A 24,506-nucleotide genomic window follows, 5' to 3' on the forward strand; every position below is an offset into this window, starting at 1 on the left:
ACATCTATCCTGACTTTTTTGGCTATAAGAGATCAGAAGGATAGGAAGATATATCATCATTAAAGCCTTATCATTAGAATACCTAATACTGAGAGTGCTGACATCAAATTATGACATAATATCAAGTATTTTCTTTATTTCATACTAAGTACTTATTTTCATTATTCGAAATCTTGGTAACTAGCTCTAGGACCAGGTCTCTAGCCTGACTGTTCTGTGTTACAAGCATTAAGCTCGTAATTCCCAGGAGAACCCCTGAAGCTACTGGGGAAATTGCAACACTTTGTATCCAAAGAATTTATCTAAACCTTGGCACCTTTTTTTCTGCAGAGGCGCGGCTGCATGCTGTGCATGAGCAGCTGGCTCACTGGGGCTATCCTACAGAAATGTCATGTGTAAATTGGGTGGAGTGCTAGCCATTTGTTGGGTGATCTGGACTGACTAGTACCAGTTTTTAAAAGCAGTGTGACATCCATGTTAGGCCTTGGTGAGGAGGAGTGTGGTTTTGCTGATAAAGAATTTAATAACTTTGTATTTACCGAGCAGTTTGTTGGGAATGGGGCAACAACAGGCCAATCTTAAGAGCACTGAGCTCTTGCAACTCAAAGTACTCAAATGTTTTGGAAGAAATTGCCTTGCTGTGGCTTTGCCAATGTTTAGTTCCAAATTTGTGTTCTTCAGAATAATGCAGCTCGCATATAATTTTAAGTATTTGCTTTCACTTCTTTCACTTCTACTTGTCCCTTGAATAGTGACACATTTTGCAGTAGCTTCATGCAAGAGAGGTGTTTTTAAACTGTCTTTTATTATCAAGGATGTGGTAATGCAAATGTCTAATTTGAGCAGACTAATTGTAATGTAAGTGTACAAGTGATTATAAAGCCGGTTGCTGAGCCCGTGGCACACTGCTGATTTGAGGGGGGAGAATAAATTTTGAATTATGTTTTGTGTTAACCTGTACTACTTTACATTACAAATATGTCTTGAATTTTGATGTTTCAGTGGTTAATTTGCCCCTCTCTTTGTTAGGAGCTGAAACTACCATTTACTTTTTTAAGTGGGCATATTCATGAACTTCGGATTCATGTACCATGGACAAAATTGGGATCAGAACCAGTTGTCATCACTATCAATACAATGGAATGCATCTTAAAATTAAAGGATGGAGCTCAGGTAAGAAATATAATGAATGCTTTTCTAACATTGAGAGGTTGTTATGAATAATAGCTTCTGTAGGTCACTTTATTTAAAACCATCTGAAGAATCAGACATGTGAAGTCGTGGACCCTTTTGTTTTCTGAGAGGCTTACATTCTTATTCTATCATGGCTAGTATCTTCCTTTATGCTTATTTTTAATTCTTTTAGCTGTAGCTGTGTTCTTGCAGATGTAAAAGCGTGTTAATAGAGCTCTGCCAGAATTTTCCTATGACTAGACAAGAAATTAATTTCAAGAGCAATATTGCATCCTGCATGCTTCCAGCAGAAGCAGTGCTAGTTGCTTGAGATAGCAGTGCTACACACAGCCGAGCATTGGGTATTTTTCAAAAGGTGTTATTGAAGGAGTGCTTTAAAGATCCTGGAGCATAACTCTTCCATTCAGAAGTTACAGTACTTGCTTGAGTGTACTTGGAAGACTTCTTACACGTAGAGGTCTCAAAGGGCTTCTGGTTTAGTTGCTTGCAGTAAGTTGTCCCTTATACTGTTTCACAGGGTCAGGAAAGACCTCCTTCTGACACAATGAAGCTGAAATACACAGTGGCTTGATTTTGTTATATGTGAAACGTAGTTAACAAAAAATACTTGAGTATGTTGATGTTGAACTTTTTTTTTTGTAGTCAGGGTGGTGTGTGTTGTTTTCTTTGTTGTTGAGCCTTGTTCACATTTAAATTTCAACATGGAGTCCTCTAGTTATATTAAGGGTCATGCAAAAGAAAGTTACAATTTGTGCAAAGCTCCCAAGTGTTTGTTAGGGTACTTGCTGAGCTGTTAACATTTGTCCTGGTTTCAGCTGGGATGGAGTTAACTTTCTTCGTAGTAGCTAGTGTGGTGCTGTGTTTTGGCTGTGATGTGAGAACAACGTTGATAGGACACTGATGGTTTTAATTGTTGCTGGGTGATGTTTACGCTAAGTCAAGGACTTTTCGGTTCCTTGGGCCCTGCCAGCCAGAGGGCTGGAGGAGCATGGGACATTGGGAGGGGACACAGCCAGGACAGGTGACCCGAACTAGCCAAAGAGGTATTCCATACCATATGATGTCATGCTGAGTGTATAAACTGGGGGAATAAGAAGGAAGGGGGGGACATTTGGCATTATGGCATTTGTCTTCCCGAGTAACCGTTACACATGAGGGAGCCCTGCTCTCCTGGGGATGGCCGAACACCTGCCGGCCCATGGGAAGCAGTGAATAAATTTCTTGCTTTGCTTTGCTTGCCTGCACAGCTTTTGCTTTACCCGTTTCCCCCCCCCCCCCCCCCCCCCCCCAACTTTTTCCATTTTGTTACTATTATTATTGTTACTGTTATTATTTTTGTCCTTACCTCTTTATTCTGTTTAAATTATCAAATTGTTCTTATCTCAACGCCTGACTTGTACATTCCTTTCCGATTCTCCTCCCCACCCCTCTGGGTGAGGGGGAGTAAGCAAGTGGCTGCATGATGCTTAGCTGCTGGCTGGGGTTAAACCACGACAGCGTTTAACATCAATGAGGTATAAGCCATCAAGAACACTGGAAAACACTTCTCATTATGTTTGATATTGCTTGTAATATTATTTTACAGTTCCAGAGCTAAAAGACCTTTGTTACTGGAGTAGAAATCTCTAGTCCTAGGTGTGCCATCCACAAAGTGTGTGCTTGCATTCTGTAGTTACAGTTAATCTGTGTGTATACGTGCATGTGCATATACACCCATGTATGTACACAAACAGCCAAATGCTCTGTACCCTTCAATGTTAAGGTAAGATTTCGAGGTTAGATGTTCCATGAGAAATGTGTTTTAGCAGCAGCAAATTGCAACTAATTATAGAAGTTGCAGAGAAAGATTTGTAGCCCATAACTTTGTGCAACCCAGAACTAATATTTGATATTGGACCATGCAGATGGCTACTGCCGGAATGATCAGATTTCCTGCTTGCATGGTATTTGAACCTTAAATTTTGTAGTGCATACAGCAAAAGGTCAAGTGTCATGCATGTAAAGCACTTTCAAAACAAGTATTTGTTACAGATGTTTAAGATTCAGAGGCAAGAAAGGATTTTTGAAAATTGCAACTGACATTTGAACAAATTATTCAGTGGCATGTACGCTCAGGAGGGTAAAATTTGGGTCTGTGCCATTGAAGGATTATCTTTGACTAACAGGAATGTAAATGAAAACTCTTTTATGCTGTTTTCTGAGGATATGGTTTAAATAGATGACAGCTTGAATTTTATTTCTTAAATTACTATTTGAAAGTGTTTTATAAAAAGAAAATGTTCTGACAAATTCTTTTGTGTACTTGGTTAAAAAAAATTGTCATTGTGCAACTGTCAATTGTACAAAAGTCTTTGTACTAAATGAATTAAGAAACCTGAATGAAATAAAATATTTCTGTGGAAGATGGTAGTAAAATGAACTTTCGGTGAATTTAGCTCCAGCAGGAACTGTTCTCCTAAGAACTTCATATCAGTGAATAGGATGATCAGCAAGAAAGTTTAGTTTAGTTCTCAAAAATGGATTGGCTTGATCCTGCATTTCCTTCCTCAGGTGAAGCCTCTAATGAGCACATGTATAACTTCACCTGAGCGAAAAAATAAAGGTTTCTGACCTCCGTTTAGTGTGACATGTATTCTTTGGAAACAAGCTATTTCAAAACGTGTATTTTGAAGATGTATGGGAGTTAAAATACATTACATTATTTCAAGCTATTGTCCAGTGGACCCTGCAGATTTTGGGGAACAAAAAGCTCTCTCCCTTTGTATGTTTTTGAAGAGTATCAGCCCTCTGGGAGTGCTTTAGTACATCTGTACTTTACTGTGATGCTCTGTCATTGTTTGTTCAGTTTCAGTGTTAGTTTTGGTTTTTTGTTGTTTATGCTATTGCAGTATCTCTTTAGCTGAGATAAATGTCTGGAGTAGACAGCAACTGCTCAGCTTCTAGTTTTATGCCACTATTCTCCTTTTCTAAGCAGAAATGTATGTGGTAAGTTCACCAGTGATACACAAAACCCACAGTGTAGAATTAGTGGTATTTTCAGTTAATTTTGACTTTTGAGTGTTTTGAAGGTCATTACTTTTCCCCTCTTTTCCGTGCTTTTCTTCTTTTCCTTCTCTACAGATGATACTAGTACTTCTAAACCCACAATGTTAAATAAATATGGCTACTTTATAAGAAAATGATGCTGAAGTGCATCAGGAACAGAACTTTGCAGTGGTGAAAGTGGTGTTCTATTGAACATGTGTTGTACGTGCTCTTTTGGTTATGAATTTGGTCAGTGCCAGTAATTGAAGTAGGAATTGGGTGTGAGGCATTTTGTAATTTTTTTTTAGGTCTGTCAGCTTAATGCAACTGTGTCTGTTTTATTGCTCCTGAACATAATCCTTTGCAGCACTGAGCTTTAAGTATGACCGTTTATTTCATGTGTTTGGTAACATATGGTGGTAAGTACAGTTTGAAATAAGTTCTTACACACTTAAACATGGTTCTGAAATACACTTGACTTGTATTTGTTAAGTTATAGTCATTGACTCCCATGAGGTTTTCTTTATGATTGCTATGTATTGTTTTAGAGGGTGGTTAAAGATCTATTTTTTTTCTTCTTGGGACATTTATCTAGAATTGAAATTCCAATGCTAAACCTCTGTTGATGCTATGTTTCGTTCTAGGATTTTTCTCTTTTTTTTGTCCTTAACTTTTTTTCCTATGCTTTTTTTGTTGTTGTTATATAAAGCTGTTTGAAGTTTTTTGCTCATTTCTTTTCCCCACTCCATGCCATCATATTTCAGTGCCTGAACCAGAGGCTTAAATTCAGACAGCAAATTGGGAAGGACAAGACTGTGTCTGTTTCCTTCACCTTCCTGACATCATAACTAACCACAGAACTAATCTTCCTTATATTCAACCTTGAATTCTGTGGTTTTAAGTCTTGGTACTGACGCAAATGAGGAGATTCAAGGAGAAATGTATTATCTGTATTACTATTTCACTTTGAGTCATCACCTTTAATCAGCATATATAGTATCAGGAATACGCTGATGCACTATGAAGATGAAAACTCTTTCTACCCCAAGGATAACTAAGAATGGAATCGGGGAAGACTGTTACATACAAGCACAGGGAAACCAAGTAGTTGTTTGGATCAGCATACAGACAATTAAGCACTGTTCCTTTTATGAGGCATTACAAAGAAGGTTTTGAAGGAATATAATACCTTTGTGGAAACAGTGGAGAAACAGCCTATAAGCATGCATATCAGAATAGCAGACGCATATTCTTATCTGACAGTTAGTAGAGACTGCCACCAAAGAATGCTGAAAGCAGAAATTGATCTTGACTGGGAAATGATTAAGATGGTAGATAGGGTGTGCAGGCAGGTTATGGAGGGCTTTGAAAATGAAGAGAGAAGGCTTGTGTTTGAGGGTATAGTTATATGAAGTTTTTGCTTGGGTGGTAAAGCTAGCTCCAGGTCTGAAGCAGTGCTTTGCTGTGTTTCTTCTCACCTGGGTTGTAGTAGTTCAACTGAATGTGGCTGTATGGACAAATGGTACTGTTTTTTTCTGTTTGAGTGTATATGTATGTTGTTCAGTGACACCAGAAGTATGGTAAGACTTGAAGTCAGAGGACTAACAGTCTTTAGTGGCCCACCTTTCTGCTTTTCATTTGCTTCTGTAGAAGCTAGAGGTCTTTGTTTGAAATACTTTCATTTGGTACTTACTCATTTTCATAATGGTATCTTTAGTCAGTAAATCTGATATGAAATTTTAACACTTGTGTGCAAAGTTTAAGGTGAAGATTATAGTACAGGAAGCAAACTGTTGTTGGCTAATATTGAATTGTAATCTCAGGTAAATGATGAATATGAAATTAATCATTAATCAGCCAGTTCATGCTGCTTGTATTTGTTTTAACAGCTTAATTTAACAAAGGGGATTTTGTCTGTTTCTGTGTGTGTGCGTGCATACAAATATGTATATATAAGTAACAAGAACAGTTTCCCATATTACTTTTAATTGCAACAAAATCCTTTGTGTAAATGGACTTGTAGTTTAATCTTTTCCGAAGGTTTGGGAGGGACTTTGGTTAGGTTTTATGCCATTTTTTTATATGTTTTCTATGAATTATTTGATGTGAAAAGAAGTATTTTTAGGTAGGAGATTCTCTTTCAAGGATATGATCTTTCTAAGGGACAAATACCACATCCCACAAATCTCTTGCAAAAACATGTAGTAAACTTACTCTTCTAACAGAGGAAACAGTAAAGGCAGGCTATAACAGCTGCTAGAAAAGGCCTTGCAGCATTTGGTTCAGACATTTGTTCTCTTTGTATTTCCAGTGTTTTCAGTTGAGTGGCTGAAGAGGTGATACTGAACAGTTTTGCTTAAAGCTGAATTAATATTCATATGTTCTAGCTGGGCAAGTAAGAGGGACCATTAGTTTACTTCCCCCCCCCCCCCCCCCGAGCACTTTCATATGAAAGACTTTAAAAGCAAGGTATTTGCCATTTTAGATTGCAGTAATTTTGCTTGCAAAAGAAGAAATTGCCTTTGTGAATTTGTTCAGAAGGTGCCTGTGGGCACATTTCTTGATACTTTAGCTGCAGAAGCCCTTCCACTTCCATTCTGTTGCCTCAACCTGAACAGCTGGCTTGCTTGCCTAAGTGCCAGTTACCATGTTAGTAATTTTGGATTATTTTCACGTGGATTTGTCAGTATATTTCTTTTCGAAGTCCTTTTCAGGGCTAAGTAATGGTGATTTCAGATGTCTGACGCTGATTATGATGAAAGATATCAGTGGTCCCACTTGATTCCTTCTGTACTTGTGCCTGGCTCCTAGGAGAGCCTCTCATGTTGGCATGCTGCCTACAGACAAAGATAGAGGGACAATCCGGGCCTAATCCTAGTGATCAGTCAGTGTGGGTGAGCCTTGCTTATAGGTGTTCCTGCTAACAAAGACTTAGGATAGTAAGCACTATTTGCTTTCTTTTCTATGCAATACTGGGTGATGTCTTCGTCCACCGTGTTGTACCTAGCTCCTAAAAACACCCATCAGGACAAGGCATGATAAACTGTCCCAGTATCCTGAGATGCTTTATGTGAGAAGGATATGACTAGGAGGATACTTTTCTGAGCAGCCAAATATTGGACTGAGCAAGGCAGGGAACGTATGAGTACCCATTGTAACTGAACTTCCTGGTTTTTGTAACATTTTCCCAGTCTCTTTATTGTGACAGTACACATATAATGAAGATGTATTTCCCTTCCTCTCTGCCAGCTTGTCTCCCACTGGCTGAAAATTAAATGTTTATTAGAAAGATTTAAAACTTGATGGTTTCATTCCTTGAAATATTTAGTCCTGCAAATGTGAACATTGTATGTGTTTAAAAAGAGAAGCTAAATACATTGTGTTAGGCATGTTTACTGTGGTAGCAGATTCAGGAACAGAAAAGCAGTCAAAAATGTAGTTGGGGCTGTATTCTTATTAAGGAGCTCAGGTTTTGAATGCGGTTCATTTCAAGAGTGATCTTGCAAAAATGGTTGGACTTGCTGATATTAAAGGACCTTTCCAACCTAAATGAATCTCTGACTCTAAAATCAGTCTGGTCATTGTTACAAAATGTATTTGAGATTGTGTAACACCAGTGATTTTCAGTAGGTGGGGTTTTTTTTGGTTTTGGTATTTTTTTTTTTTTGTGTGTGCTCAAATGGATGCATTTTGCAAACTATGAAGTGTAATGAAGAGAATGCAAGGCAAGGGTATGGCTCTGTGTTGGTGTAGGTGTTGCAAAATAAGGAGGCTTCCAGGAGCTGTCTCTGTAGTTCAGTTTTCCCTTCAGTGCTTGTAGCAGCTGGAGTAATAGTATCTAGTAAGTAAATGTTGCCCCTTCTCAGTGTGACTGTTGTTTACTGGAGAAGACCTTCTCTGCGTACCTCTTTGTGGTGTAGCAAGTTTGTGCTTTTGAAGAAATCTAGTTGTCCAGGCTTACTCTTCTTTGACCCCCATCATGGGGTGGTCTCAAAACTAATCAGCTAGATATCTTTTGGGTGACACTAAAAAGAAAATATACTCTAGGCACATGCTGATGAGCTCCAGCTGCTAACTGAAATTAATGAGAACAGGTGTCTTGTGTGAGTTGTGAATAGAATGGGTACTCTGTGATCACCAGCCATGGTACGGTCTGAGATTAGGAGCATGGTGAATCCTGCTAGACCAGTTGAGTTTTTTTCAGAAGTGTTCCGGCTGTCTAGGTTCAGAAAGTCTGTATCTAAACCACATTTAATCCTGCTTCTATGCTTTTCATAGTTAGCGTGTCTATGACAGTGGTCATCTCATGAAACATCTAATTATGGACATGATGCAAGCACCACTTTTACTGTCCCTTTTATAAAAACACATCCCTCTAGTATTTTCTGAGACTGTAGTATAGTTACGTCCCTCTTTTCAAAGGGTTCAGGAAAAAGTTTACGTGGTAAGAAAGCAGAATCTAGCTTCCAGAATGATAGATTTTTATCACTGTTCATTTTCTAATGAGGTCAGTAGCAAACATTCTGCTGACATTATGGAATTGCTCTCTCAGAATGCAGTCTCTCTCAAACTAGAAAAAGGAAAACTGTCTGTGGTAGTCACGCAGGTCCCATATTACAGGCAAGTACCAGCACTTGATATCTATGTATTTGGAATGGACAGGAAACGGCAAATTAATATATTCTACTTCCAGCAGTGTCTTCAACTCTATAAACTGCAGAATGTTCTGGTATGAGATTATTTGCCAAGAAGATTTCAGAGTGAATTGGAAGAATTTTAGGCATATGGGGATGTAGTGATTAACAAAGAAGGTAACGGATACTGGCACAACTAAGCAGCGCAGCAGCACTTCAGGTTGTCGTGATGGAATGTCTTTGTTAGGCATGAACAAGTCCTTATGTTCTTCATAGTGACAAACCTCAAGATATGGTCTCATCATGCATAGGCACCTCATAGTGTTGCCACAATTTTTTTGTGCTGGGAAGTACTGTGGGAAACTAATTCAATACCTGTAGAGAGTAGGAGGTTTCTACTTTTCACAATACAGAAGTCTAGCTCTAAAATCCCGTTGTCTTGCTTCTGTCCCCCGAGTTCTTTTTAAACTGATGGTTTGCTTCAGTTTGCAATAAAACAATTGAAACAGTCTTCATAATGCAGTGCTGGTAGCTGTAAAGCTATTTGGATGTGGACATGCAATCTTATAGCTGCTATACTGGTGGAGGACCACTGTTCAAAACCAGCTTTTTTCTAGAAGTAGTAATGCCTGTCAACTCTTGGGGTTCTGTTGAAGTTCAAGACGTCAAGTTCCTAGTTGCGTTGCCATGATTTGTGGCATTTCATATCTTTTAGTGTACTCATGCAGTGGATTTGTCTTAGGCATGTGGACTAGGCTTCTTGTGATATATTCTGAATTGCTTTTTTTACTTTTCTAAAACTTAAAATATATAGAATTACAGATTATTTGGTTTTTTGTTACTGTTTGGCTATATTGGCCTAGACTGGCTCATTGTCTTTTAAGATGTCTGTTGTGTGTTGGGAAACGTGGTCTTGGCAAAGAGGAAATAACACTTCTAAAGTTTTAAAACATCTCATTGCCCTCCAAAAAAACAGTTCAATTGTCCTTTCAATTCAAGGGCAGAAATATATTTACTTATGTATAAACGTGGGTTGTATACATTAAAGTTTTAATTCTTTGTACATATAAGTGCACATGAACTTAATTTTAACTTCCAAATTGGTGTCCCAGGTCTGGAGGCTAAGCTCTTTTTCACGTGCTTGTGTGGTGCTAGCTCTGTATGTCATTTAATACATGACTTTTCTGTAGGCTGTTAAACAACCCTGCAGTTGCAGAGACTCTAGCTCCAATGTTCTTCCTTCAGCAGGTAAAGTCTGAGTTAACCGGGTGGTTGCCTGATATGTGTGTTTCCAAGAGAGCTCTTCTGGAGTCCTCTCTGACTTTCTGTAGAGTCCCAAGCATATTTGCAGAAGTAGGCACTTCACAATCTATATCAGATTTAAGGTGGTGTTAGCTTAGCACAAGGAATGTGTTTGGAGCACGCCTTTTGAAGTTAGTTGGTTTTATGTGGAACATCAGTTGAAGATGGCTGGGTTTCCCAAACAGCAAGAGGAAAGGATAATTCAGAAAGGTGTGGCACGTGGAGGAAGGCTGGGGCAGCCAAATGAATAAATAGGTTAGGTGAGAAAACATTAAAGCCACTTGATAGGTGTGGGGAGGAGGGGTGTTTTTTTGGGTAGTGATCCTTTAGGCTTTCATAGCTCTTTACAGGTAATTCCAAATACATTGTTTAAGCATGCTGCCCTCATCTGATTACATGCATAATTTAATTAATTTGCCTCGGAACACCTGACTAGCTGAGAAATCTCTCATTTGTTTTGGTGGGACCTTGTCAGGATGCCCTGTTTTGGAAAGCTACAATCCTAATTTTGGACACATTGGAGTAGTTTTCCACATTTATGAATCTTTTGGGGAATAGTGCTGAATTTCTTGAATCTGTGATAATATTTCAGTCTTAGTAGTTTAATATATTGTTTTCTCCTATGCTTTGAAAACTATTATTATTATTTTTCCTTCAGAGCAGATTACTAGAACACAGGTATTTTGTTTCATATTTCTAAAACAGATGTGGATATGGGGCTTGCAGTTTTCTGGATCAACTCATATTTCTGCAGAAATCACGGTTTTGTGTGATGCGTTTCTGATTTTGTACTTCTTAAAAGCCTTTGGCTTTTGGGCAGACACTTCATTTCCCCCTTTATTTTTGTTTATTGCCTCATTTTTTGCTTTTTATTTCTAAGGGGTTTTCTTTTTTAACTTTGAAAATGTGGGCATTGACTTCCTAATTTGTTTCCTCCTTTCTGCTTGGAACTCCTGTTTAGCTATAATTGTGCTTTGGTATTTTGGCTGTAGAAGTAGATTCCTCTTTTTGTAACCTCTTCAGTCTTCCACGTTGGGAAGACTGACAGAGGAAGAAGAGACTTAAATTCTGTAAAATAACATTTCTTAAGTTTTTGCCAAAACTGTATCTCAGCAGCTTTTCTCAGGTTTTTGAGTATTTTGCCTTGATTCTTGTCTATCCTTCAGTTTACCTGTCTGATGGAGCTCGCTCAGTGCCTTCCATTTTGCTTCCAGCTTTAGCCTACTTCCCACGTGCTGGCGTGTGTCTTACTGTGAGGTGAATTGGACAATTTGCTTACCTTGCAGAAAACAGGATCAGCCCCCAGATTGTGAAGTTGCTTGATTTCTTTCTTTGTTCTGGGTTAGTATGTTGAATTAGCTTGCTGGGTGTTCCAGGGAGGGTCAAAGATGGCATACAAAGAAGACAGGAAGTGTAGGAAAGGCTCAGCTCTGCTTAGCTCTGTTGTCTGAATGCACACTTGTCTGATCAGTCTCATCCCACGAAATTATATATGGAGTGGCTGTCAGCTGACCTACTGAACTGACCTTTCAGAATGATAGCCAACGTTTTTTTCCAAAGAAGCTTCTTCTGGGACTAGAGAATATTCAAGACTTGCTGTCTGTCTATTGCAATGCCATGTCACTTAGCAATTTCAGCTCAACTAGAGAGTGAAGAAGCAGACCAGATCCATTTTCAAAACTGAGCTGGTTGATAAATAACATGGTGAGAATTCAGAATCTCAAAATCTGCATTAAATCAACAAATGTTCATAAACATGTTCATGTATTTCTTCTCAATACTGTATTTGTTGATGGAAAAAAATTATTTTTATTTGCTGAAAACTGAAGTGTTACGAGCTTGTTGAATATGGGCTACAGTTTCTGAAAACAAGAGCTAGGTATCAATCTCAGACTTTCCCTGGAGCTGGAGTGTATTAGGAGTAGAGATTTGTTGGTATAGAAGCCTGGCTAAAGTGTTTCACCATGCCTTAGCTGTGGAAACTCACATATTGTTGAGAATATTTAATTGTTATCAAATAGGGTGCAAGTTAATAATAATTTTAATCCATTTCTCTCTGTGTCTTTCCCCCCTTCCTCTTTTTATTTTTGCTTCCATAATTCTCTAAAATTGATTCTAGTATTTGACTGTAACTTGCCACTGGCAACTTATATTCTATTTTAAAAAAAACAATAAATTAGAAATCAAATTATGTATGCCAATAGCCAGTAATACTGCCTGACCCCCAGATATGCATATTTCTCTTTAGTCATGTACGTGAAAACTTATAAACCTATGCCAAATGCCAGTGTTAACAAAATCTGTATTATTTATTCTAACTGAAAGCAGGTGCTTCTGTTTTCTGTGTGGGTAATCATGTTTCTGCGCTCATCTGAGTTCTGTCCTGCAATACAGTGTCACTTTAGTGAGCAGTCTTACACATTTGTGGCACTTAACAACCATAGATATCGCCCTTCTGTTGTTTTTCCCACTTTGCTTGTGAAATAGTTCAAAAGTTGGCAGTTCAGTGTGTTGCCCGTGTGGAGAGAAAGAGCTTGCATCTCAGAGGAAGCTAGTACTGCTTCTTTTACTCATTTAAAACCATAGTTCCCCATTTTTCTACTTTGTTGCTTTAGATTTCTTTGCTTGGGGGATTGTGATGTTACTTTACATGTGAGGAAGCAGCATTGTGCTGCATTGGTGTAGAAAGTTGGTTCTTTATACGTGTGTGTGTATGTATCTATGCATATTAACGACACCTTCCAATCTGAGTGTTCTTCATTACTGCTTGGTGGTAAGGAGGAACAGTTGGGACAGGAAATATGAATAGAACATAGTACATAGATAAACAGTTGCTTCATGTATTTTCATATATGTCATATGTTACAGTCATAATTTCACTGTTATTCCACTTTTTAGTAAGGTAATGATAGCAGTGCAGGGCTGTTTTCTGACTTGTGGGTAGGCACTGTGACATATGCCCAGCTGAATGGTAGTCAAATGTATATTTAACTTCTTCCCTTCCTTCCCTCAAATCAACATTTTTTTTTCTTCTGGAGGTCTTTCACAGACCATCTTCACGTTTTCTGTAATCACTAGAAAAGTGCAGACCCCAGACAGAGTATTTACACTACGTAGTACAGCTACATTCTAGAAAGTTTACATTAAGATTGTGAATGATATGGTTGTTTATAGATCAGATCAGCTGAATTTACTGTGTGGGAAGTGAAGGGGAGGGAGATTATGTAAAGGATTTCTACCTGCAAAATGAACTTGGAAACGATGTCAGGTTGAACCCTTGGCAAAGCACCAGTTAGGAAGTGCATTGTTGAGATGTAAATAATAGTTTTGTTCTGTGCCAGCTAGGATAGTATCCAGTACCTTTTCATTATTTGTCCCGTCCCCCCCCCCCTCCCCCCCTTCTCCTTTAAACTAGCTGTGCTGCTAGGGAATTGAAGGGGTTACATGTAGCAAACCAACATCATAGTAAGGAAATGGATGGCATAATACGTTAAATATGAGAGCTAATGCAATGATGACCATTGTAACTTGGGCTTTAGAACTTCAGAGTACGTTTTAAGTCTCAAAGTTGTAGTGGATTGAATATGAATACACTAGAATTGCTTTCAGTGTGCAGCTTAATGTGGTATGTTTAAAAAGAAAAGTCAACAGGTTAGTAGGTAGAAAAAATTGTTAATACCTCCCACTGACACTAGTGATTTACACATGGTCATAGATTTCAGATGAGGTTGCATGTGTTAAACTATTTGCCATCTCTGGGATATGTATGAGTACAAAGAGGGTGTGTGTCTATGTACAGGAGTTTTCTCTAAAACCAACTCTGAGCGCTCATGTTGGAGAATCACAGAAGTGTCAGGGTTTGAAAGGACAACCCCCTGTAAAGCAGGTTCTCCTGGAGCAGGTTGCACAGAAGAATTGTGTCCAGGTGGGTTTTAAATGTCTCCAGAGAAGGAGACTCCACAACCTTTCTGGACAGCTGGTAAAAAAAAATTATCAAATTTATTGGTACCTCCAAAAGGTGACAGGGCTGCTGGTTTCCAGAAGTTCACTTCTGACATAGGTACCCTTGAAGATAGTCCTTTGGCTCTAGATCTCATACTTTTAATGTCTTGCACTTCAAAGACTTTTAACCTCTAAAACATAGCTACTTTGGCAGGTCGTACGTGGAGGTGTGCTAGAGTTTAACAAACTGTTGCATTGCGAATAAACTTAAGGAAACTGCTAATAGGAGTTGCTTCAGAGTGATTCTTTTGAGTACAATGACACGTGCTTCTGAGCTTATTAGTCTTTCTATGATACTGCCTGTCACATACAGGTATGTACAACTATATCACACCAAAGTTACAGGGAAAGTGGCACAGCATCTTGCCAGAAACTTGACTTTTACATGTTTCCAAAATCATTATGTATTAAGTATCCTGAGTACCAACATTTAAAACCATAATACAAATCTGTCAGTTTGTTTTGGAAGACTATCTATGGGTACAGCTAAGAGGAAGATAAAAAATATCATCTATTTGAGGAAGTGTGCTATGGGATAGTCCTGGGCAGGTAACTAACCAAATCAGTTTGTGTTAGGCAGCCAGCAGACCTGTTCCTCCCTGTCACAGTCTATTTGCTTCCTTGAGATATAGACTAAGGTGTTTAGAGGGTGGAAGCTGGCTTGTACATCACTGATGAAAAACTGAATTTAAAATTTAAGGCCAAGTGGCATTGCTAGCAGTTACACAGCTCAGGGTTCAAACCTGCACCAGCTGTTTTCAGAACAAGGTTGTCGCAGCATAAGTCTTCACTGTTTGTGGTGATGCATCAGCTAGAAGTTGGTTGGTTCTTTTTTGCTGTGGTTAATTTGGTGAACTGTTACTTGGGGATGATGTCATATTATGTTTTCTTGAATTTTTGGAAAAGAACCCATTTTCACAGGAGCAGAGACACAGTGATTGCTGCAATACTGTTACTATAGAATTAAATTTCAGAGCAGAAGTTTGGTTTTTTCAAGTTTATAAGAAAACAACCCCAAGGTTAGTCTTTTCAATACACTTGATTACTGAAAGTAGAAACCAACAGAAGTATTTATTTATTTTAATTCTGCAGGTGGGCAAGTAGATTTAAGGGTTGAAACTCAGATCCCACAACTTTGCTGATTTACATTCCAGAAAATAGGTTTACTAAGGCAGGTGCGAATACTAACATTTAAGTGGTGTATTTACCTTTATCAGGTACAGAGAAACTGTTCTGCTGTGTAAATACAGGTGTATAAAGCAGAGAGATTAAGAGTAATCCTTCTACTGTTACAGATTTTAGTTAGCTTTGTTTCTGAACTACTTACAGCAAGGAAATGCAATGCCAATAGTCAGTGTTTTGTTCCAAGGTATAGGGTGAAAGGATTTATATATAATCTTTGGCATAATTCCTAGAAGTCTAGGGTCAGATTCTGATTCAGCTTTCCCTGGCGTAAGTCTGGAATACCTCACTTGATTTACTTTGGAGTAATTCCAGATTTCTCCCACTCCAGCTGACATCAAATCGGGACCCTACAATCCAGCTTTGTTTCATGTAGTTGGGTGAAGCATTTGGATTGGTTTGGTTTAATGGGGAATGAGGTGAGGTAATGCATTTAAAAATATTTCCTTGGAGAGGAAGTAGTTTTTCCTCGTTTGTTGATAGATTAAAGCATAGTTAAATTTGTTGGAATGTATTTTAGCTCCTCATTATAGCAAACCCTACTATTTCAGAATGTGCATGATTACAGATTTTGTAGTGGAAAAACCCCGTAATTTATCCACCTTTGGTAAAAGCATCTTTAAGTTCCAAAAGACAAAATACTTTTAATTCTTTCAAGTACAAAATGTACTCTGAAATTATAGCTTGTTCCTTTTGGAAAGAGTGGTGTTTTCTCTGAAAGGGTATGATTCGATTATAATTTATTAAACTTAAGCAGAAAAATTCCCTTTATTCACCTATCGCTTGTGACTTACCTTACAACATTTGCACTTAGAGTGGTTCCTGCTAAATAATTTTGATGAAAAACTAATGTAGATTGTGTTTTATTTTGAATGTGTATGAGCCATAATAAGCTATATCCCAGTGAGTTGTGCTTCTTCCAGAAGAATGGGGAAATGTTCAGGTTTAGATGTGTACTTCCTTTTCTCAGGAAAAATAACTTATCGTACCTTTTTACAGGCCATGGAACCCCAGGGAAATTGTACAGTACTGCTGACAGTACCCTGGGCCATCTGGTTGTCTCAGTCATATTCCTAGTTTAAGTCTAACTTTGAAATAAACATGAATTTAACTGTAAATATTTATTTCTTTGCCTGTGGAGAAGATGGAGCAAACCTGATCCTTTTATTGAGAAATGAAATTTCTTTTTTCTTTCTTCCCTTCCTCTCATCTCATCTCTTTGACATGTTTAGTGGTTCTGCCGCTGACTTGCTAAGAAGCCGTGTCCTGAGGCCATCACTTTGGCTTACTGTGGATCCTCGCTTGGTTTCCTTTAGTCGGGCACCTGTCAGCTTTGGACTGGTTGGTGTCTAGCAGGGCTATCTGTCAAAATGCAAAGGTCTAAAAAGCCCAGAATGTTGTCAAGTGTTGTCCTTCATTTTCAGTGTAAATCCTTATGCATTGCACCTGATTGGAGGATGAATAACACAAAGCTACTTTACCTTTTTTTATTTTATATGCATGAATCATTCTTCTGGAAGATTTTGTCATATCAAGGGCTTTATTGATTGGAGTTACTTGATTTGCAAATATTTTCAGTTAAAGCTGAAAATATGTTTGGCTTTGTGAGGTAGTGAAGTGTTTTCCCTCTGACCTTTGTGTGTTTTTGGGGTTTGTTGGTTTTTTTTTTTTTTTTTTTCTTCTCCCTCTCCTATCAGCCTGTCAGCATTATTTCAGGTTAGTGTAGGATTGCCCAAAATGATTTAACAGCAGCTGCAGCAGCAGTAATATATAATTGTTTAGAACTAGGCCCAAAGATCATCAGTCCTGGTATTTTAGAATTGTGTTGATAATAAGGACTACTTCTCAAAGAACCCCCGTGGTTTTCCATGCAGTTCTGTGAGGTGAGTGGTCTCCGGATCGATGCAGTCGGTGCTGCTCTGCTGTGGGGAGCAGTTGGGTTCTGTTTGACAGCTCTGCGGGCGGGTGGTCGGGCTGCTCTTGGGTTTGTTTTTTATTCCCAGTGGCAGGAGAGTGTCATATTTCATGGCTTCTGGGACACTTTCTGTAGGTGAGTATCATCTGGACTGTGTTGCATCCGTGTGTAGTTCTGTTGCCTTCTGGAAGCCTCTGCCTTCCTGCATCTCTATGGGATTCCAGGTGTTCAATTTCTGCCCTGCAGTTTTACCTCAGCAGGGCTTGATGAAGACTTGAGAAAGATGGCAGCCAGTGTGTGCTGCTGACTCCATACAATTCATTCAGCCTGTTCCTGACAGTCCTCTGCCATGTGTTCCTCAGATGTGAACAGTGACCGGGTTGTGGGGTAAATGCATTGTTCTGGCAGTGGGAAGTGGCCATCTTTCCTGGAAACTCTTCAACCCTTTTCCCAGTGTGCATTTAAATACGGGCTCATTATATGATGGGGGGAGATTACAAGCCTCCTAGATAAAATGGTCGTGGGGAGCAGGCTGCCTGTTCCAGTGCAGTCGTCTGGTGTGCAGCTGAGGCCTTAGGAGAGGAGGCCAAAGGGAACAAGCTGGATGAAGTGTCCTGCTATACTGCATATGGCCTGTGGGCTATAGGTTGTTCATGCTAGATATTTGCTTCTGATTGTGAAGAACATTAAGATTTTGCAGTAAAACTTTAGAAAAATACTTAACAGCATGAGAAAAATCTGCTTAAGCCACAATGAACTCTCTTAATTCTTTTTACCAGCCTTCCACAAGGAGGGAGCATCTGGTGGACAGAATAGATCAGAGTCCTGGGTGCATATGCTAGTGGTTTCATTGTCATCAGCAGATGTTACATTTTTGTTGATTTATTTTGTGCAACGAATAAAACTTCATTTCCTGCTCTGTTAAGGATGTTCTACTTTGCTTGACTTGTACAAAAATGAACTATGGTTGTATCCATATAAAAGTTGAAAGCAATTGGGTGGCATGGAGTTAATGGTGGACATCTTTTTTTATCTACTTATGCATATACAACAGTTCTTTTCATCTGAAATTCTCTAGCTGTTGATGATGCTAAATCTGCAGTTGACTTTCCCTCCTTAGGACTGTTATCTAAAAGGCAAGATAACTTTCATCTTTTCTTTGTTTATTACATATCTAAGAGTATTCCACTCATAAATGTGGCTTATAAAACTGTAGTTTATTACCCATATACTGATTGTTTAAACACTTCTGTTCTCAGTAAATTAAAACCAAGTGAACTGTGCACATAGTTGTTGGAAAAGCTGAGTTTAACTTCTGTCAGTGTGTGTATAACCCAAATTAACGTGAAAAAAGAGCATGCTATAGCTGCTGAGTCATTTTACTCTTGGCATTTTTGATGAAAACATAATTTCTGCAAAATTATGTCGTCTTTGTAGTGAAATTCCAGTATTGTTTTTTAGCCTCTCTTTTGTCTGGGGGAAGAAAACAGGAAACAAGATACTGAGTTTGGGAGAACACAGAGCAGTGTTGACCCTCACATTTTTGGGACTTTTCAGTGTTGAGTTATATCTAGTTAAATTGCTGCTCTGCTGGTGTGACTTCTAGCTTGGATGTCTGGGTTTCCATTCTGGCCGTGTTTCCTCAGAAGCATTACTGTCTTTTTTTTTTTTTTTTTTTTCTATTTTTTTTTTTTTGACTGAAGTGCCTAATACAGTACAGGAGTCCTGTGGCTACAGGGCACCACCAGGGAAATGTTCTTTTGAAGGAGAGAGAACTGGTCACATCCAGAGCTAGTGTGTCTCAGGGCCACGTTTCACTTCAGGTGGGTGATAATTTGTGTGTAAAAACAGCAGAATATTTTGATGGGAGAAAAGAAAGTTGTGTTGCTTTCAGGAGTGTTGGAAACATTTATTTGAAAGAGAAATACCAAAACATAGGTGTGTTAGAAATCTGAAAGTAGACTTTGGTGCTTCCAATTAAATGATTTTCCCCCCTAGCCCCCTGCCCCGACTTCTTGTCTTGATCTAGTACTAAAAGCAAGTATCAATGCAGCAAGACCCCAGGAACCTGATGGCAGTGAATTGGCCAGTGTTATAACACCTGGTGAGGGATAGACTTGATTCAGAATTGCTGGCTGGCAAGCATTCTTCTTCCCTCCAGCTGTGCTGACCTGGCTAGAGGTTGATGATTCTGGCCCACAAATTCTTAGCTTGGGATTCTGAGTCTATTTGAGGGTAAACTGCAGCTAATTTGAAACTAATGCTTCATGTCTTTATCCATTGTTAAACCAATCTGGTGATTATACCACTAACAAGTTCCTATCCAGTCCTGGGCACCAGTGGGACTGGTACGAATCCTTGACGTTGCTTGCTCATGGAAGATGGATCCTAGCTCTTGAAGTAATTTTTTATGATCTGCTGACACTGGTATTTCATGATTTCTGATTTAGTAGGTTTCTGAGCTGTCTTGAGCAGAGAGCAATCTGATGTGTTCCTTTCTCATCTTCTGTGGAAAAGAACTGGGAGGCAGTTTGCTAGTTCCAGAACAAATGATGGGTAGTGCTACAAGGGGAGAGAAAGCTCCAGGGATTGCTGCTAGCAGTTCTGAAGAGATCCTCTGCTTGTGAGATTCCACTGTAACAGAAGCACAAAGGAAGTGTGGTCTGGTGGGATTGAGCTTTTTATGAGTGATGGTGTCCTTCCTCTTTAAACTTTGTCCTATCCTGCTCTGCTTGAAGACAGTCAGAGAGCAGCACCACACACAGATGTATTCCTTATTCCCCACTCCCTTGTGCCTCATCTCAAACTCATTGTTATTTTTCATTCTCTCTCTTTATTTTTTTTCCTTTTTTTCCTGTTTGTTCTAGTGTTTTTGACTATTGCTTACTTTTTGATGCGTGACCTGTGAGGTTTTTCCCATCTGAAATATCTGGTGTATGACATCTTACATTTTATGAATATGTAATTTTCTTGGCTGTCTTCACCCAATTCAAAATCTCAATAGTGATGATACATAAATGTAAAAAATGCAAGTTTTATGCTATTGTTTTTTTCATTTGAAGGAATGCATTTTTTAGATCTGTGCAAAAGGCATATGTGTAATAATCTTGTATAGGCAGAAAGCAAGGACATACTTGAGTGTTGTGCTGTTTTCAGTGTCTGTCCCTGCCTCTAGGGAGACATATAGTGCTTTAAGCGATTTCTAAAAGTAACCTCATGCACACATTCAGATCATAATAACATAAGAGCTTCCTTAGTACAAGAGAATTTTTTAAATTATTGAATGCTGTTGTGATTAATTGAAGTGTGGTATGTTCCTGTCATCTGTGCTGTCTTGATACAGCTTCTTGCATGAATAAACCTCTTTTTGGTATTTATTTCTTTTCTTGAGTATAAATTCATATGTTCTGTCATGTTTATTCTTACTATTGAATAAGAAATGATTTTGTTCATGCAAGGCTATCTGTTCCATCTTTCTGCAATTTAAGAAACCCAAGTATACTCCTAAATAAATGTTCTGTCTTTACTCTGATTTTGGTTTTCTGTAACATGCAGCCTATTCAAAAAGAAACAGGGGCTTGATCTGTGTCCTGTTCTGCTTCTGAAAGGCACCATATTTTGTGAAAGTAAGCACTGAAGTATGGTGCTTCTTGATCTCAAATATATACTGATTGATCAGTAATGATTCCGAATGAATAACAGATTAGTCTTGCATGGTGTGGAGTTTGGGTTTGGTAGTTTGTGTTTTGTTTTAGTTTATGCCTGCACTACAACTACAAATCTTGTTTTAGAAATGGTAGGAGGGCAGGCAGGAAGATGGGCAAGGGAAGCCAGGGATGCTTATTGATGTCCAGGTCAGCCCTTGCATGTAAGTTTTCTGATGATACTTAAGCTTTACTGCTGGAGAGGTCTCATATGTTTCAACTTTCTACTTATTTACTTTAGGTCACCACTTGCTACGCTGCAAGGTGCTGTTCTCCACCTGGGCTGTTTTCTGCTACCTGAGCTTATGCTTTGCCATTCAGAACTTCCCTTTCTTGCTCCAGCCACCTCTCTCACTTAAGAAACCCTCAGTGCTTCAATTGCTACTTCATTTTGAATGTTGATATGGATTTATTTGAGCTACTGCATCATTCATTTGGCCTTAATTGAAGGAGTGCAAGACCTGAGTTTTGGAAAGGGTTCATGTTGTGTTTTGAAGATGGATAGCATCTAAGTGTGCTTCTCATCAGAAAGCTGGACCTTACAAGCTTGTCCTGTAGTCCTGTACCAATTTCCATAAATATTTGTTTTACTCACAATTGTTGTCTAAACTAGGCTGAAAATTAGATTGGCACCTAATTTGAGGACAAAGGTGGCTTTTTATCAATGTTCACAGTATTTGGAAATGTTTCCTAAAGACTAATGAGTCTTAAAGATTAACAGGTGCCTATCTGACAAAACCAGTTATATACGCTGTCTCTTTGAGTTGAAATTTATATGATAAAAAAAATTAGATTTGGGTACCCTTAGAATAGCACAATTCCTTCAACAGACTATTTGGATTAACCTCATAATTAAAAAAAAGTCAAGCAGTGTCACAATTTCTTGTGGGAGTTTCAAAGTATTTTCTTTCAGCTTGGTAAGCAGAGGCAGTGTGCAAAGAATTTTCTGATGCAGAGTTTTATTCTGACAGTAAAAATGCATGTATCAGTAGTCTTTATGACACTTTATTTATAAATAGAGCTGATTATAAACTCACTTGATAAAATTTTTAATGGAAAACAGTTTAGGAAAAATTGCCTTTTCTTTACATTCTTGGGAATGCTACCCTTGTCCTGTTCTTCCATGTGTTCTTTTGGGAACTTTTAATTTCTGAAAAAATGTTATTCCGTGAACTGTTTAAATACTTGATGTTTTGTCCAAAGCTTCTCATATATGTGGGTTTATAGAATCATAGAATTATATATTTTTCACTAGAATGTCAAGCATTTAAGACTGAAGTCAGTTCATCACTGGAATGTCATGCCTCTTCTTATGATCTGTTTTCTTATTTGAGTCATTACTTTTCCAGTCTCTTAATTAAAAATCACCCCTTCACATGGGAACATTGCTATATGTTTTATAAGTGCAAATTACTATAATTTTCATATATATCATTATGAAATACTAGAAAATAGTATATTTATTTAACATATTAGTGATATGTAATGTGTATTTAAATTACAATAACAATATAAAATGCAAACACTTTTCTACACTATTATAATTTTTGCCATAGTGTAGGAGAAAAAATTTATTGGCAGTCATGTACCTTGTGATTTGGTAGAAAGAGGGTTCAGAGTATGGTTTTGGCTGTGTGGTTTTTTTTTTTTTGTGTGTGTGTGTGACACTAAAGATAGTATGTTCCCATGTGTTGTGAGTTAACACTATCTGCTCAGTCAGTCAATTCTTTTGCTCCTGTGTAACAGCAGCTGTGACAGACTTCTAGCAATGTGTAAGTTGTTGGGAAAAGTCCCTGATAAAACTGGTAAGTTTTTATTGAACTTCAAAAGTAGTCTCTAGTACATGTATGTATTCTGAGACACTACTCATTGGGGCTTAGTCTCTATTCTGTTGAAAGTAGCTGCCTGTTGGTGTTTGCTGTGTAGCTAGCCGGTTTTCTTTTTTGCCTGGGCCAAACACTAGGTTATGCAGAAGGCTTCTTGTTGCCACAGGGTTTAAGGTGCAGCCGGAGATCAGCTTGGGGGCAGCAGTGTTGCTGCTTCACTGCTCATGTGGTACCTGCTGAGAAGTCTGCAAAGACCCTGACTCCCCAGGCTGGCCACCTCATCCATTGCCATCCATAGCCCTTCCCTCACCTTGTGTGTGGCCCAGTAGGTTCCCCAGCTGTCAAAACCCACATGTAGTTCAGTAGCTTTACCCAATGTGTTTCATTGCTGCAGTACGTGTTGCTCTTAATGCAATTGTGAAACCATTGGTTTGGTTGCCCAAAGACTAATTAGAAAATGTTTTGCCATTTGAATTTCCTACCCGAGCAGTGGCATCTGCACAAAATACCATGTGAGTAGCAGGTAGTTTAATGGTTCTCTGGAGGGCTACATGATTCTCTGGTTTGCTACAGCTGTTTTTGCTGTACTCTTATTCAATAAAATGTTTTACTGAATAACTCATAACAAGCTGCTGTTACACAGTCATGGTGGTATTTTGTAATATATCTACAATAATCCACCTGCATGAATTTCAGCAAAAGGTGTAATGATTTGAGTCTTGCCCCACTGCTGACTGCCTCCTACCTTCCCACCCTGAGTTGGAGAATGTCCCAAACTCTGCTTGAAAGGTAATACTGGAGCAAAGTAACCTGGAAACTTGGACTGCTTCCACCTGAGAAACATAGCTCCTTCCTCCAGTAGGCGGGGGGGAGGAAAAACCCCCAGCCTCGCTAGGTATGTAGAGTTAACAGACATGCCTTTCATTGCTTATCTGAAGTACTTGAACACAATATCTTCATTCTAACTATATTGTCTTACGTGGTCCTGTTACATCAAGAACAACTGGATGTATCTGAGGTGCATACTGGCACCTACTTTCTGAACATTGATTGTGCTGTGGGGTATTCAGATGGTTTAAAAGGTAGTCATCTAAACAACTGTATATTAGTATGAGGGAAAACCTGTTTCCAATAACTTTTATAGATCTTACGGTATTTAATACACATCTAGTAATAACTGTGTATGTAATTGTCTCTATGTGATCAAAATCAATTATTGGACATACTTTTCCATTTAGATGCCAAATTAAAATTTACTGTCAAATGTGAGTGAGGTTTCTTTTTCCATTTAATAATGCTGGAACTAAGATTTACCACTCTGTGTGTAGTTCAACTTAGTATGTTGTAGCTGATTGAAGTATTGCTGTGAGATGCTTATGGGAATTTTCTCATGCTAAGTTGGTTTGGCTGTTGTTCAGAGACCCGTTTTCATAACTACTTCCAAACAATTTTGGTAAACTTAGAGATCTTACATATAATAAGCCATTTAGTAAATTTTAGTCCTTTTTAAAGTCTTGTAGAGAGACAACCACGCATTTGAGTTTTACATAGCAAAAGAGGTATCTGTGAAAGAGAATAATGGTAATGTCTGCTACTTTCACACACACCCCCACCTCCCACCCCTGCCTTGGATAAGCCAGGTGGCAGGCTGTGCTGTGACTTGCACTCTTTGATGAATGTGTATTTCTTGTGTGTTAAAGATGCTGTTTTTAAGGAGCGCTTT

At 38.5% G+C, this 24,506-nt stretch overlaps 1 protein-coding gene across 8 annotated transcripts in view; it reads left to right on the top strand.

Annotated features, from left to right (window-relative positions):
* The window catches only part of VPS13B (vacuolar protein sorting 13 homolog B), a 477,375-nt gene that overhangs the window by 7,491 nt on the left and 445,378 nt on the right, over nucleotides 1-24,506 (top strand). For all 8 annotated transcript variants that reach the window (XR_005827096.1, XR_005827097.1, XM_040588251.1 and 5 more), the window contains exon 3: nucleotides 1,030-1,173. Coding sequence is in view for 6 of the 8 variants with exons in the window: in XM_040588251.1 (XP_040444185.1) it covers nucleotides 1,030-1,173 (144 nt within the window). In the remaining 2 variants the exon portion in view is untranslated. The remainder of the gene's footprint in view (nucleotides 1-1,029; nucleotides 1,174-24,506) is intronic.

This window comes from Falco naumanni, chromosome 3 (genome assembly GCF_017639655.2).
Source record: "Falco naumanni isolate bFalNau1 chromosome 3, bFalNau1.pat, whole genome shotgun sequence".
Classification (NCBI taxonomy): Eukaryota; Metazoa; Chordata; class Aves; order Falconiformes; family Falconidae; genus Falco; species Falco naumanni.